Source organism: Diadema setosum, chromosome 2 (genome assembly GCF_964275005.1).
Source record: "Diadema setosum chromosome 2, eeDiaSeto1, whole genome shotgun sequence".
In the NCBI taxonomy this organism is placed as follows: Eukaryota; Metazoa; Echinodermata; class Echinoidea; order Diadematoida; family Diadematidae; genus Diadema; species Diadema setosum.
In genome coordinates this window covers 26,858,799-26,872,084 of record NC_092686.1, presented here as the reverse complement: position 1 = coordinate 26,872,084, position 13,286 = coordinate 26,858,799, and the positions used below count along the sequence as shown (strand labels likewise).

At 36.4% G+C, this 13,286-nt stretch overlaps 1 protein-coding gene across 1 annotated transcript in view; it reads left to right on the top strand.

Moving 5' to 3' along the window:
• LOC140241351 (putative receptor-type tyrosine-protein phosphatase mosPTP-1) overlaps positions 1-13,286 on the top strand; it is a 212,815-nt gene that overhangs the window by 77,695 nt on the left and 121,834 nt on the right. Inside the window, exon 3 of the mRNA XM_072321088.1 lies at positions 7,356-7,575. Coding sequence (XP_072177189.1) covers positions 7,356-7,575 — 220 coding nt within the window. The remainder of the gene's footprint in view (positions 1-7,355; positions 7,576-13,286) is intronic.

The following is a 13,286-nucleotide window of genomic DNA, read 5'->3' as shown; positions in this document are numbered from 1 at the left end:
AATTTTGTTGTAGAAATTAAATGATCTTTTCCTCATTAGATTGACAGCTTTGAATTTTACTGCCTTTTCTACACTGGAGAAAGATTAAGTAGAAGTTGTTAAATATATATTAAATCTGCACAAAATCAGATTACACATTTTACACTACTCTATTTGCAAATTAGATAGAGAAACATAAACATATAGTCCTGTGAAATGCATTGGCAATTAAATTCAGTTGAAGATGTGGAATTGATAAGCTCTTCGAAATACGTAAACAGAACAAACAATCCATATAACGTCGGCCAAGAACCAGAAGGCCGATGTCGCCATGTAAGATTTGAGAGTGAAAAGAAAAAAACCCAACAAGCTAAATAGAACTGACTGTCACCTTCAAATTTAGTACAATTGTAATTTCAAAAGTCCACCAACTGATTGCATCATGATGTAACCATTCGGGGAAATTTATTCATTAAAAAAAAAAACACACACAATAGCACTCTCTCTTTTGATTAACATGAGGGGAATTCCCATTTAATCAGGACCTTGATGAAGTGCAATAACCTCCACTGCCATTATTACATCATCATGCAGCATGATAGTGAGTATGAGGGACCAAGAGCTTGTGTGAGCTCATGCATCCACAGCCAGAACACAGAATCAGCACTTCAAATCAAGGAAATTTAAAATTGGTGTTCATAAAACAAGAAATCTTGGCTTTCTTGTACGTATTGTCTATCTTTTCATTTATAAAATAAATGATGAAATTCTTTAATCTTTAATTTTGTCTTTAATTTGATCTTTCTCTTTATTGATGGAGTTTCATGTATTGTCTATCTTTTCATTTCCAAAATAAGTGATGAAATTCTTTAATCTATCATTCTATCTTTCATTTTATCTTTCTTTTTATCAATGGAGTTATTGCTGATGGTACAGTTTTTTTTTTTTTTTTTCCATTGATGGCCAAATTGTCAAACAAATGTGAGTGAGTTGACATGAAGTAAAAAACAGTGCAAAGTATTCCATCTTGAAATTTATCATGTTTGTAGGTATTGGTTTAGAAAGCAAGAAGAACGTCCCAATTTAAATAGATGCAGTAGATCTCTTGTGACTACACAGAGGCTGCCTTTGGGATATTCCCAGTCCCATTTACCCAAAATTGTGTGGTCATAGTGTGATTAGCAAAATATGACTAATGAAAATTGTTTATTAGTGAAAAATTGAGCAAAGAAAATGGGATTCCAACGGGATTCGAATCCGAGACCTCTGGATTGCTAGCCCGGTGCTCTACCGACTGAGCTATAGAAAGCCCTAGTTCAGTGTTCGTCCCAGAAACCCTAAATTCTCAATGCTCGGATGGTCCCATTGTTATGATTTTTCTACTACTCCACATGATCCAGAACAGGACAAAATGTTACAACAGTTTTTATCTGGCTGTGCTATGTCAAATACCAAGGACGGGGGTGGGTGGTAGAGAAAGCTGTATGGAAGGGAAGGAAGGGAAAAGTCACTAAACTTGCCATGACCCTCTTTTTAATTTCATTTCCTGTAACACATAAGACATGGGGCGGACAGCCAGCCACTCAGATATCCATGGGACTTTTCCGCCTAATTGAGTCGAAGATGAACGACTTTACTGCATGCTGCTTTGAAATTAAAGCCTCCCCAAGCCCCGTTTTGAGCACCTGACAGTACATTTTCAAGAAAGAACAATGCCCACAAATATTGGATTACACGGCTGGTAGGGTCAATTCCAGCGTAACGGACATGACATTCAGACCACTTTTTTGTGATTCAAACCATCACACAGTGAAATTGGGAGTCTCCAAAAGTTTCTAATCGAGTTTATCAGACACATTTAAGTATATGGAACGTACACTGAAAATTTCATGGAAATTTATCAAGTGGTTGTTGAGAAATTGCATTTTTAGCGAGCGTAACGGACATGACACTAAATGGACAAGGCATTTTGATCTACTTACCATTATGAAAATTCCTGTGAATTTTTGGATAAGATACAGCTGGTTTTGGTCTTGATTAAACCTTTAGGTCATGCTTTACTCATAAAGTCCTAATTTAGAGTAGTTTTACTGTTCATTCTTTTTTAATAGTTTAAAATATTGCGTAACGGACATGACACTTCGAGTGTAATGGACATGACAGTTTTGTCCACTTTTTGTAAGCTAAGAGAATTTTTTTATTACAAGGTATAGCAGATATTCAGTTGTTGGCATAGTAAGGTTAGAACATAGGGACACACATCATAACTGCAATCACGTAATATTTCTTATATTTATATCATTTTAGGGGGGTTAGTCTTTGTATATATTTACAAAACAAACAAATATAAAAAAAAATCGCTCCTGCACCAGCTAGCTACAATTAGTGACAAATTTCCAGTTACTACCACCCACCATAGCAAAACAGGACATATCACTATCTTATACTGTGGTTATTTTTTTCTTAGTGGCCTAATATTTGATACTTAATATTATACACTTGCGTAACGGACATGACACCCTTGTAAGGTGAACCATATTTTCACTTCTTTGTTTCAAAATAAAAAGATTAAAATAACTGCACACTGCTAACTACATTATGTTCTTGAACAAAACATCAAAAAGTCCTTTTATTGCAGGTTTCAGTGATCTAACAGCTACTCTAAAGCACATGGAGTACAATGCCCAGAGTACCAAAATGGCATACATGTACAACACAGAAGATCATGTCTCCATATCTGCGGATAGGCAAAGAAAACAGAACAAACCAGAACCAGATCTGTATGACATAAAAAGTTTGAATACAACATCATTAAAATGAACTCAGGATTGCATCAACTTTTATGCAATGAAACAGGACCACAAAACTGTTTGGTACCATTATCAAATTAATGTTATCATCTGAAAGAAATAAGGTATGTAAATTTTATTTCTGCAAAGTTCTTTCATTTGGCATTAATGTCATCCTTGGAGTAGAATCATCCTCTGTTATCCAATCTTGGATAGACTATTGTAAAAACTTCCACTGCTAGTACCAGTACTTTATCATTGTCAACAAATGCTTTATTTTCTTGGCTAGAAGTGAATGATCAAGCCCCTTTTTTTTCTGAGAATTTTCACAACATATACCAGTAATCCATTTCCATGTAGAGTGGTCACCTGGGCAACAAAGTATTTCTTGTTTTCTTCACGGCAAATTCAACTCGTACAAATTGTATAATCAACTTCTTGCTTGCTTAGGCTTGCCAGAGTGGTGTACTGGTTACATTATTCTCACCAGCTTGTGAGTAGGACTTTTTGAAATACTGGATGCTTTCCCTACAAACTGGTTGTAAATGATTATACAGTGTATCTTTCAGTGGATAAACATCTTCTCATAGCATCTCAAAATTGTGCTTTTTTGTACGATGCTGTGCGCTGTCATATATACCGGTATATCCCTTGGCATAGAGGTACATCTAGTTTAGTTGTATTGATGAAATGGATAGGCAGCATTCAGACCGACTTTCTCTGACGATAGAGCTACATGTACTGTCAACACGCTTAATAAAGAAACAATTCCATTCTCAGCCCTCTTGGCAAGTGATATCTCATTAACGTGCCACTGAAGGTGTGGATTTATAGAGTCATAGAGATCAGAGAGGTACATGTATGGATGCAGCACAAACTTTTTTTTTTTTTTAATTAGGAGACAACGCCATCATTGAAGACATTGATGCTGGTGACATTTGGATTCTTTGTTGTATCATCAGTGATCATGTTCATTGGATGCACGAGGATCCATTTGTGCAGGAGTTCCTGGCTGTTGTGTTGACTCCATGGCGAATATGTGTTAAAGGTTGTCTACAATGTACTTATATGTAGAAAGTGCTCATATTGAAGGGAAGGCCAACAGTGAAAACTCCATTGTCTAAATACTCCTTGGAATGACAGCTGCTGTTTATCAGTCAGGATTACAAGAGGTGGGAATGGATCAAACCAGTGTAACAGGGTAGCAAGATCATCTAAAATCAACAGTCTTCCAGTGGCAGAAAGCAAAGTCTGCTTATTTTTGTTTTATTGAGTGATGTGCAGACTTAATTATTTACTCAAGTATAGAAATGTCCTACTATCCTCAAGCAATTAAAACTAATCACCACCCTGTTTCACTGAGCCACAGTGTTATTTCTGCCACTTGTCTAATATGAGGTGTCATGTCCGTTACGCAAAGCGTCATGTCCGTTACGCCATTTACAGGAAAACTAGAAGTGGTATAGAAAAGTGGTTTCCACACATGCAAGGGGATTCAATCCTAACATAGAAAATGAATTTGCAGCAACTTTACACTAATTTCCTCTTGACTATGAAAACTTATAGTAAAAAACGTAACGGACATGACGCTTCAAATGTTAGAGAAATCACACAACTTTGAGGATCAATGGGTCAAAAACTGATGAATGCTGAGGAAGTTGGTTGTGATTTTACGTTGATATACACACTGGACTATAATTCAAAAGCTGAACAAGGCCTCTAGGACATATCTGGCCTGCTTTAGAGACAGGAACACTAAACTCTTTAAAAATAGCCAAATTTTTGTCTCATTGCAACACATCATACAGTATTTTCATTGACTGAGAAAAATACAAAATTTTGTAATGACAAAGATGAGACTAGTGAAAAATGAAAAAATATATGTTACTTTTTCAGAATATTTGAGAACTTAAGTGAAACTCAAAACTTCATTTTTTCACCAAAGTGAACATTTCTCATGGAATTGCCCGTAGTGCATTAAATACATTTTGTCGTCTATTCAGATTTACAAGAGCAGCTATGATGGCAAGAAACTATTAAAAAAAAAATGTTTTGCTGGAAATTGTATTTTTCATTGGCCACATTCACCAAAACAGTATCAGAGACCTACATTTAGTCTGGGCTTGTGCTCTCTTCCTATTTTTGAGTTGCATAATATGTGCAATAAAAAAAAAAAAGAAGAAGAAGGAAGTTTCAATGTCAGTCTATATTTATGTATAGGTTTCAAGTCTATCTCACTACATTTGCACATATCTATACAAACACATCATCCCTCATACGCAGGATATCTGTATTTACCACAAATGGAGAAATAACTTATAAGTAAACATTGTTCGGAAATCATTGGGAAAGTAAACACATCGTTGCCACCTGTGACACAATAACAAACACATATAGGTAGCTGGCTCAGCAGCATCTTGTTGTACATGTGTCCAGCGATGGCCGACAGGGTCAATGATATCTGTCCAGGGGTAGGGCTGTCAGAGGGCCAGGAAATTGGCCTAATAACCGTACAAGGTTTCAACCATCTGGCCAAATTGGGATCTCAAAAGTGGGCGATATATGTTATATATATTTTTTTCTCCTCTCTCTCATTCTCCCCGAGCTGAGGGGCAGACAAATCAGCCACTTCACAAGTGACCAGGTGAGAGGTGAATGAGCGAACGAGCGAATCTTGTCAAGAAGCTTTGCCTTCACCAAAGTAATAACATCCCACCTGTGCAAACTCCCAGGGACGGAAAGCATTCCATGTACTTGGCAAAGTTCCCAAACTCGCCCTTCAGACTCGTCCTGAGAACGTTGCCGTCCTACAAGTGTTCTTGTAAATTCAGTGAGACAAAGTTCTCATGAGCACTGCTGGTCCGTTTGCCGCTGACACTTCAATATTTGATAGCCCGTTTGGAAACTTTCTTTTTGATACAGCAATGATACTTGGAAACATGCCAAATTTGTCAGGTTTAGCACTTACTTCAATATACCACAGATGCATAGTATGAAGTTGACACTAAAAAGTATCATCTTGATCGTTCGGGATATAGACCCCGATTACAGTGTGGGGCTGGGCCGAGCCGCGGCCGAGCCCAGCCTCAAATGCGAGGCCGAGCCCCGCAATTTTGTCCATTTACACTGCCGGGCTCGGCCGCGCTTTTAATTCAAACCTTTCAATATTTTGTCGTAGTGGCGCTCTGCTTGTAAACAAACGCAATTTGGTATAGCCTGGTTTTCAGACCCTTTGCCAACTGGATTCCGTGGCGACGAAGTCGCCATTCGGGCAAAGGCCTTTGCCGAAGGAAAAATCCTTTGCAGGACAAAACCACCTTAGACTATACTAGTTTTCGACATTAAGGGGGTTAATATTGTGAATAGCGAAATAGTACGGGCAGAGGGTCTGGAAGCCAGACTAAAATTGGCCGCGCATTTAGCCCAGTTTGCGTTTGCACCAAGAAGAGGCCGAGACCACCTCCAGAGCGTGGCCAAATGCGCGGCCAATTTTGGCCTCGCATTTGGCCTTTTCCGCGTTTACACTGAAATGAAGGAGGGCTCGGCCGCGGCCGAGCTGCGGCCGAGCCTCGCACTGGAAACGGGGTCCAAGTTCATCTCTCAGATTTGTTATTGCTAAACTATTTACATAGCTCTCGTCGGTGAGGGACATTGAAAAAAAATTGTACAGTAGTGCTTGAAACTTCATTATGTAACTGCTTTAATAGTATTCTCTTTGTTATCAATAGCCTGGTTAGCGTAGACGTATACACTAGTCACTTGTTTACACTGAAATAAAAACAGTAACAGGGTAATTATTGACAGCAACACTAACAATGTCCACTGTAGGGAACCAAATCATGAAGTATTTCTCTGATTGCCAAAACTCTATAAGGCACTTGATGTTGAGACAAGGAGTGTAATAGCCAAACAGAAGAGTAATTGAAGCTTCAATGAAAGTGACTCCTGCTATCTATTCATATACATTGTACTCATCAATCAGTCAAACAATCTCTCAATCAAGTTGGCTCTGACCTTAACAGTATGTAGTCATGTGTATGTTTCTACTGAAATGCCTCCCATACAAGGTGCAAAAGAGCTGCCAGCTACTGACTTTACTGTTTCCATTATCTTTTTTCATTGTTTGAAAGAAGAAAATATGCTTTTGATATTGAAATATTATTTTCCTGAAATTTTATTTATCAAGCTTTTGTATATGATTCCCCAATTAAATAAATTAAATGAAAATAATGAAATAATTAAATGAATATATCTATGCCTTTAGGATTTTTATTTTAGTTTTTCCTTTTTTTTGTGTGTTTTAATTCTATTCTTACTTTTTTTTTTTTACATCTCCTTTATGTAATATTATTAATCTTTATTATATATATTTTTTTTTTTAAGTGAGCATCACTACCTTCAGTGCCATGCAGAGGCTGACAATCCTGTTGTTATACTAATGATTGTGTGTGACTTTCCCTGGTATGTCAGAAGTCTGCAAGTGTTCTTATCAGGACCATTTTTGTAAATTCATTGGACTAAAGCACAAATATTAATAGAGCTTTGTATTGTAATTTTTATCTCTGTGTTTAAAAAAACCCTGAACAGATGGACACATCATTGGAGCTGGTCAACTCATCCCATCCACTCAATGGGCGATACCAGCTGGACACTCCACAGTACAGCCTGCTGGTAGTCGATGTGAACCCGCAGTACGACAACCGCACCTTCCGCTGCATGGCCAGGGGCATCGCCGACCCCGCCTCCCTCAGCACCCCTACGGCCGGTTTGACCGTTGGGATCACCCAGGCCACGCTGACCACCACAGGTATGGTATGGTGTCCCACCTCCCTTGGTGGAGTGAAGAGGATGGGGTAGAGCATGCGGTATTTTGGAGCATCTTGACTACGAGTTGTGCCATTCTTAGGCTGGCAGCTTTTGTCTTGTTCCACAGAGCATTTCTGACACTTGACAAAATTTAGTCAAGATTTTTACCCAGTTTTCAAACAATTTTACCATAGCAGAATGCAGTGTTTGCTCCAAACTTTTTTTTCCCCACAGATGAGCTCATCAGTCCAGTGAAGCTTTGAAATGTTGACCAGTCTCACCAGAGGATGATCGATTGATCTTGCAGCCATTTTTTTAACTAGCTGCTGCTGGTGGACTGAGTATTTATTTTGACTGTAATTCCTGGAATAGCGCCGCGTCAAGCTTTATGACGGGAGCGTCTGAGATGTGTGCTGGAAATACATTTGCTGCCTGCCTACACATTATCCTGCTCTGGCATTACTTTGATCCATCACTGAAGTTTATAGTGAAGATGATCATGGCAGCACCAATTTACCATTTATGCTCCCCAAGACCATTCCCGAATGTTTAAACAATTTCCGTAGATGCCATCATGATGATTTAATGCTTCCTGGGATTTTCACATTGAAAAGAACAATAATGAGGTCATTCAATATTTATGTACCGAAAATAAAGTGCTGAATACTCCCTGCTTCATTTTACAGCGAGTTATCATTTCAAACACTGAATGAAGCTATATTTTCAACACATGACTTGCATTACAAAGATATATGACACCTTAGTGTGTTTTTTTACCCCATGTTTCATTTGTGATGCCATTATTTTGTTTTATTTGTCGAAACAATAAGGAAATGTTCTTTGCATCAACATAGTTATTTGAATAATTTTTTTTAGGTGGGAAAAGGGGTGAAACTTGTTGTCCAAAATCTTGGAGAACTCTACGAAAGAGGCTGAGGAAGATTTCAAATTTGGAAGGAGTTGATGATTCAATGCTTCCTGGGATTTTCACATTAAAAAGAACAATAATGAGAACATGCAATATTTATGTACTGAAAATGAAATGCTGAAAATTCCATTCTTCATTTTACAGCAAGTTATCATTTCAAACACTGAATAAAGCTAGACTTTCAATGCATGACTTACATTGCAAAGATATATGATACCTTAGTGGATTATTTTTACCCCATGTTTCATTTGTGATGTCATTATTTTGTTTTATTTGTCGAAACAATAAGGAAATATTCTCTGCATCAATATGGTTATTTGAATAACTTTTTTTTTTAGAGGGGAAAAAGGATGGAACTTGTCAGATTTCTTGGAGAACTCTGCTAAAGGAACTGAGGAAGATTTCAGATTTGGAAGGAGTTGATTTACTTATTGGAAATCGTTCTACAGTAGATAAAGTGTCAGAGCAGGATCTTGTGCCCGGTTCCAAGACAAGCATGCTTGCATCTTGCCCAATCTCCTTGCGATTCATGGAAAATATTACCAGTTAATATCCAGAGGGGAGCTAACACTTTACGAAGTATATCATGAATTTTGAGCCCTTCTGGTTTTAAATCAATTTTTAAATACTATGTAAAGCTTTGTTGTTGTTGTCTTTTTATTCTGGTTTAAAAAATGTTATACCTGATGTGACCATCAATTATGTATCTCAATGACTTTTTATTCCCCCCCCCCTTGTCTTTTTGTCCACAGTTCAGGTTTTAAAGGCAACATGGTTCATCTGTTGGCAAATGCTTTCATTGTTTTGCAGTGACAAGACATGAATGTATTGATTTGCATTCTTGTCAAATGCCATCAGCGATCGATTTTGTGCTGCAAGCTTTGTCATTTGCACACCTTACTTTAAAAATAAAGATTGACCTAAAACAGACAAATGTGCTTTGCTACATTGTATCATGGCAACCATGCTAGCTGTATTATACTAGTTGTTATTCTGCAGTTGATTGCAATTTTAATGATATGCTTACAAGGAAGATTTCCCTGTTTTAAAAAGGTAGTTCTTATGTTGATTTTACCTTAGTGAGTTTGGTACACAATCTTCTGTAAAAGATACATGTATTTTTGTTACTTTGGAAATCATGTGTTTCAGTAGAAGCAATCTTTACATGTGTGTAAACATGGTCACTCTGTGAAAGACAAAAGAATTCTTGAATTTTGTGTCATTGACTCAGATAGTGGCAGTTGCGTAGTGGAAAAAATGGAAGCGATGATAGGGGTGTCATGAAATGCATTATATGATAATTTTGATGTCACCAATGTGACACATTCATGACACAATGTGATGGCATGGGAATTCCTCACCGATTGTTTCGCCACAAATCACACGTGACATAATGCCTTTAATGTGGCAGGAAATGGCTCAATATCGGTGGCAGTCCAATAAAACATTCCATCCCCACCGGCTGCGTTTCCTCCCAAAAGTTCTTTGAATGAGTTCTTCCCGACGGTATCTGCCTGTGGACACATTTCTTTATAGTGCACTGGGAATGGATGTATTGATACGGAGACACTATGCACAAAATTTCTTATCAGTGCAGAAATGTGGTGTCTGTTCATGTCTGACAAAGGGGAAAGGTGTTATCTTCAAGCAGAGTTATATTCTGTTGTGTGTGGCAATGAATTGAATGTGTTTCACATGTTCTTTCGAGCCTCCTGTTTTTAAGGTTTCTCTAGGGAAATATTGTATACGCTGTACATTTTGTGTGTCTTGTGTTATATGCAAATTCAAAAACACATGAAAATATTAACTCTTGACCTGACATGAATGTGATGCGTGCACATACATTCCTCTGTTCATTACTATAATCCAAGATCGTGAATTCAACCACTTGCAAAATTGTCAGGAAGTCCTTATTCGTGAAAAATTAGATTTGCTAGATATACAGCATACTGTAAAAGTGGAAATTTTCACGGTGTTGAAATTTTCGTGCATTTCGCGCAACCAGAAACTAGTGTGAAAGTAAAGCACACAAATATTTTTGCTTGCCAAATGTTCCTGTACTTGGTGTCTTGATTCCGCGGAATTAAAAACATGCAAAACTCTTCCTACCCAGCCAAGCGTGAAAAATTAGTCGTGTGAAAATATCCACTTTTACAGTATACTGCAGCTCATGAAAAGTTTTTACCCAGAGAGTACATAACATGCAAGTTTTAACTTCTTGTAATGTTGGGCTTCTTATAAAAGGACAAAAATTTAACAACTAATTTTTGAAATGAAATGAAATGATGAACATGGCTCAGTAAGATATGCCAAAATATCAACAAACTTGAATTTCAATACAGACTTTTTTTGTGTGTTTGCTTTTGTAAAATGTATAATCTATGTATGTGTGTGTATGTATGTTCCTGTAAGTATGTCTGTATTTGATACAAGTAATAATGTGAATATCCTGCAAAATAAGCCATGCCAGGCAACTTGAGAATCAGCAATATGATACCTCATAGGGGTCCCTTGTAATCTTTCTGAGAGGAGTTTGCCAAGAGATTACGTACAGAAACCAGTTCTTGGCTTCCTTACAAACAGATGTCGAAACTGCAAGATTGTGCTTGAGTTCTGCTTCAAGTGTCAAGCCAGTAGTTTATGGTACATTTCCTCCCATTTCTTTCTTCTTTTTTTTTTTTTTTTTTTTTTACAGCTATGTACACACATCATGGGGCTTTTTCGTAACGCTGAGCTAGAAAATGTAAATTGACCACAAGGTCATACAATTGTAGTGTTTCATTTAAATACGATAGCTTGTGTATGAAAATCTGAGCAATGAAATCAAAATGCTTTGTAGTTCCAATAGGCTGCCAATCAAACTTTTTTTCTTGTAACATATATCAAATTTCATGAAACTGGCAATTCAAATAAGAAATTGAACTATGCTTCAAGTGAGCACTAACTTGAGGTCATACATCCATACTTTTGAATAAAAAAAAAAAAAAATGTTTGTGAAATATGATAAGACTTGTGGCTTGATTTTTTTATTTTTTATTTGTTTAACAAACATGTTCTACTGTTTTTATATTTGTTTTTTGTTTTAGTTTTTTTTTATTTAGTTGTTTGCTTAACAAACATGTTCTATTATATGCTTTTTGCTTTTGTGTTTTAGTTTTTATGGTTTTTACATACCTCGTCAAGTCTGTTATAAACAACAAAAATGTAATTTAACAGACAGAAAATTATACTGTGTGATGTTCATGTTGTATAATCCTGTTTTGCCAGATCGTGACCAAACTAATAGCATTTGTGAGCTTATAAATAGACTACATCTGGATCCCAGTGTGCTAGGTTACATTTTCATACAGAAGTTCAGTTTGCTTTGCTGTTAGTTTTCATGGATAGAATCATTTGACCATCAGTCATTATTTTGGGAATGGGGATTACTAAATGGAGTTTCTCTTATGTACATTTTATAAACAACAACAACAATGTATACTTTTTTGTTCATAAATGTACACAAGAAATGTTTTCAATATAACTGTAAATGCTGCAGTGTACATTATCAAATGATTTTTACATTGGCTCGTCTTGGTCAGAGATGGGAGAATGACATGCGTAATATGTGAATCACATTTATTTCTGAAACATTTTTTGTTTTTCTATTTTTGAAACTGGGGTGATCAGAAATAGCAGACTATTTTTGTAATGAGAACACAAATGGACTGCGAGCTAGAAAAGAATAATCATTTTTGTGGATTAGACATTAAAGGGATGGTATAGTTTCGATATAGATGGGGTATTCATATTTAAACTTATTTTTGCAAGATATTTTGAAACCACAAATATTAAAGAGCATACAATTCTAAGAGGAATTCAAAGTTTATTTGATGAAAATCCATTTTGAAATTACTGATATAGCCGGAAACAAAGTAAAACAAGTGGTCCCACCTTTTTATTAAGACCTCTTTGTTTTTGGATATCTCAGCCATTTAAAATGAATTTTCATCAAATAAACTCTGAATTCCTCTTAGAATTGTATGCTCTTTCATATTTCATAAGAGATTTCTGATTATCTCACAAAAAAGTTTGAAACCTGAAGCCTCACTTCAATCAAAAATATACTATCACTTTACCAGCACCATGTTACTTTCCAAGGGGGGGGGGGGGTTCTGTTGTGAATTAGTAGCATAATTTATGTGCATTGCGATTTTAGTTCTCATGGTATATACATCAATCTTTTTTTAAAGAAATTAGACAAGAAAACCAATTAATTCGACTGTTGCTGCTCATCTGGAGTCAAGAAAGGCCATGTTGTGGTTAAGCAAGATGAACGTGTGGTAACCATAACTTTGTCATGTGACTTAAAAAACTAAGAGATCCAATATTTGGTGCATGACTCTCTTAAGCTCCAAAACACAAGTCTGTTTTCAAAATGGGTTTGATGCATTGCAAATTTAAGAGTTCTAAATCAGCATTTTCAGATATTATTTTGAAGGCCAGGCCAACCCTCACCCAAGAAAGAAAGAGAGAAAAAAAAATGGAGCAAAAGTGTTCACTGTTCATCTTTATAATACAGAAGTATTACAAGGTTGATGGTTTTTAGCAGATTCTTTTTATTTTTCATTTTTTCTCAATATTTTATTGATTTTAAGAATCACGAATAACAAAAGTAAATATGAACAATTAAACATTCTTACTGTACACGAACATGGGTAACCAGTAGCCTGTCAATATTATCATAATAAACTTCAAGTTCTTAAAACAGTAAACATACACATGCACTACTACTATTACTGATA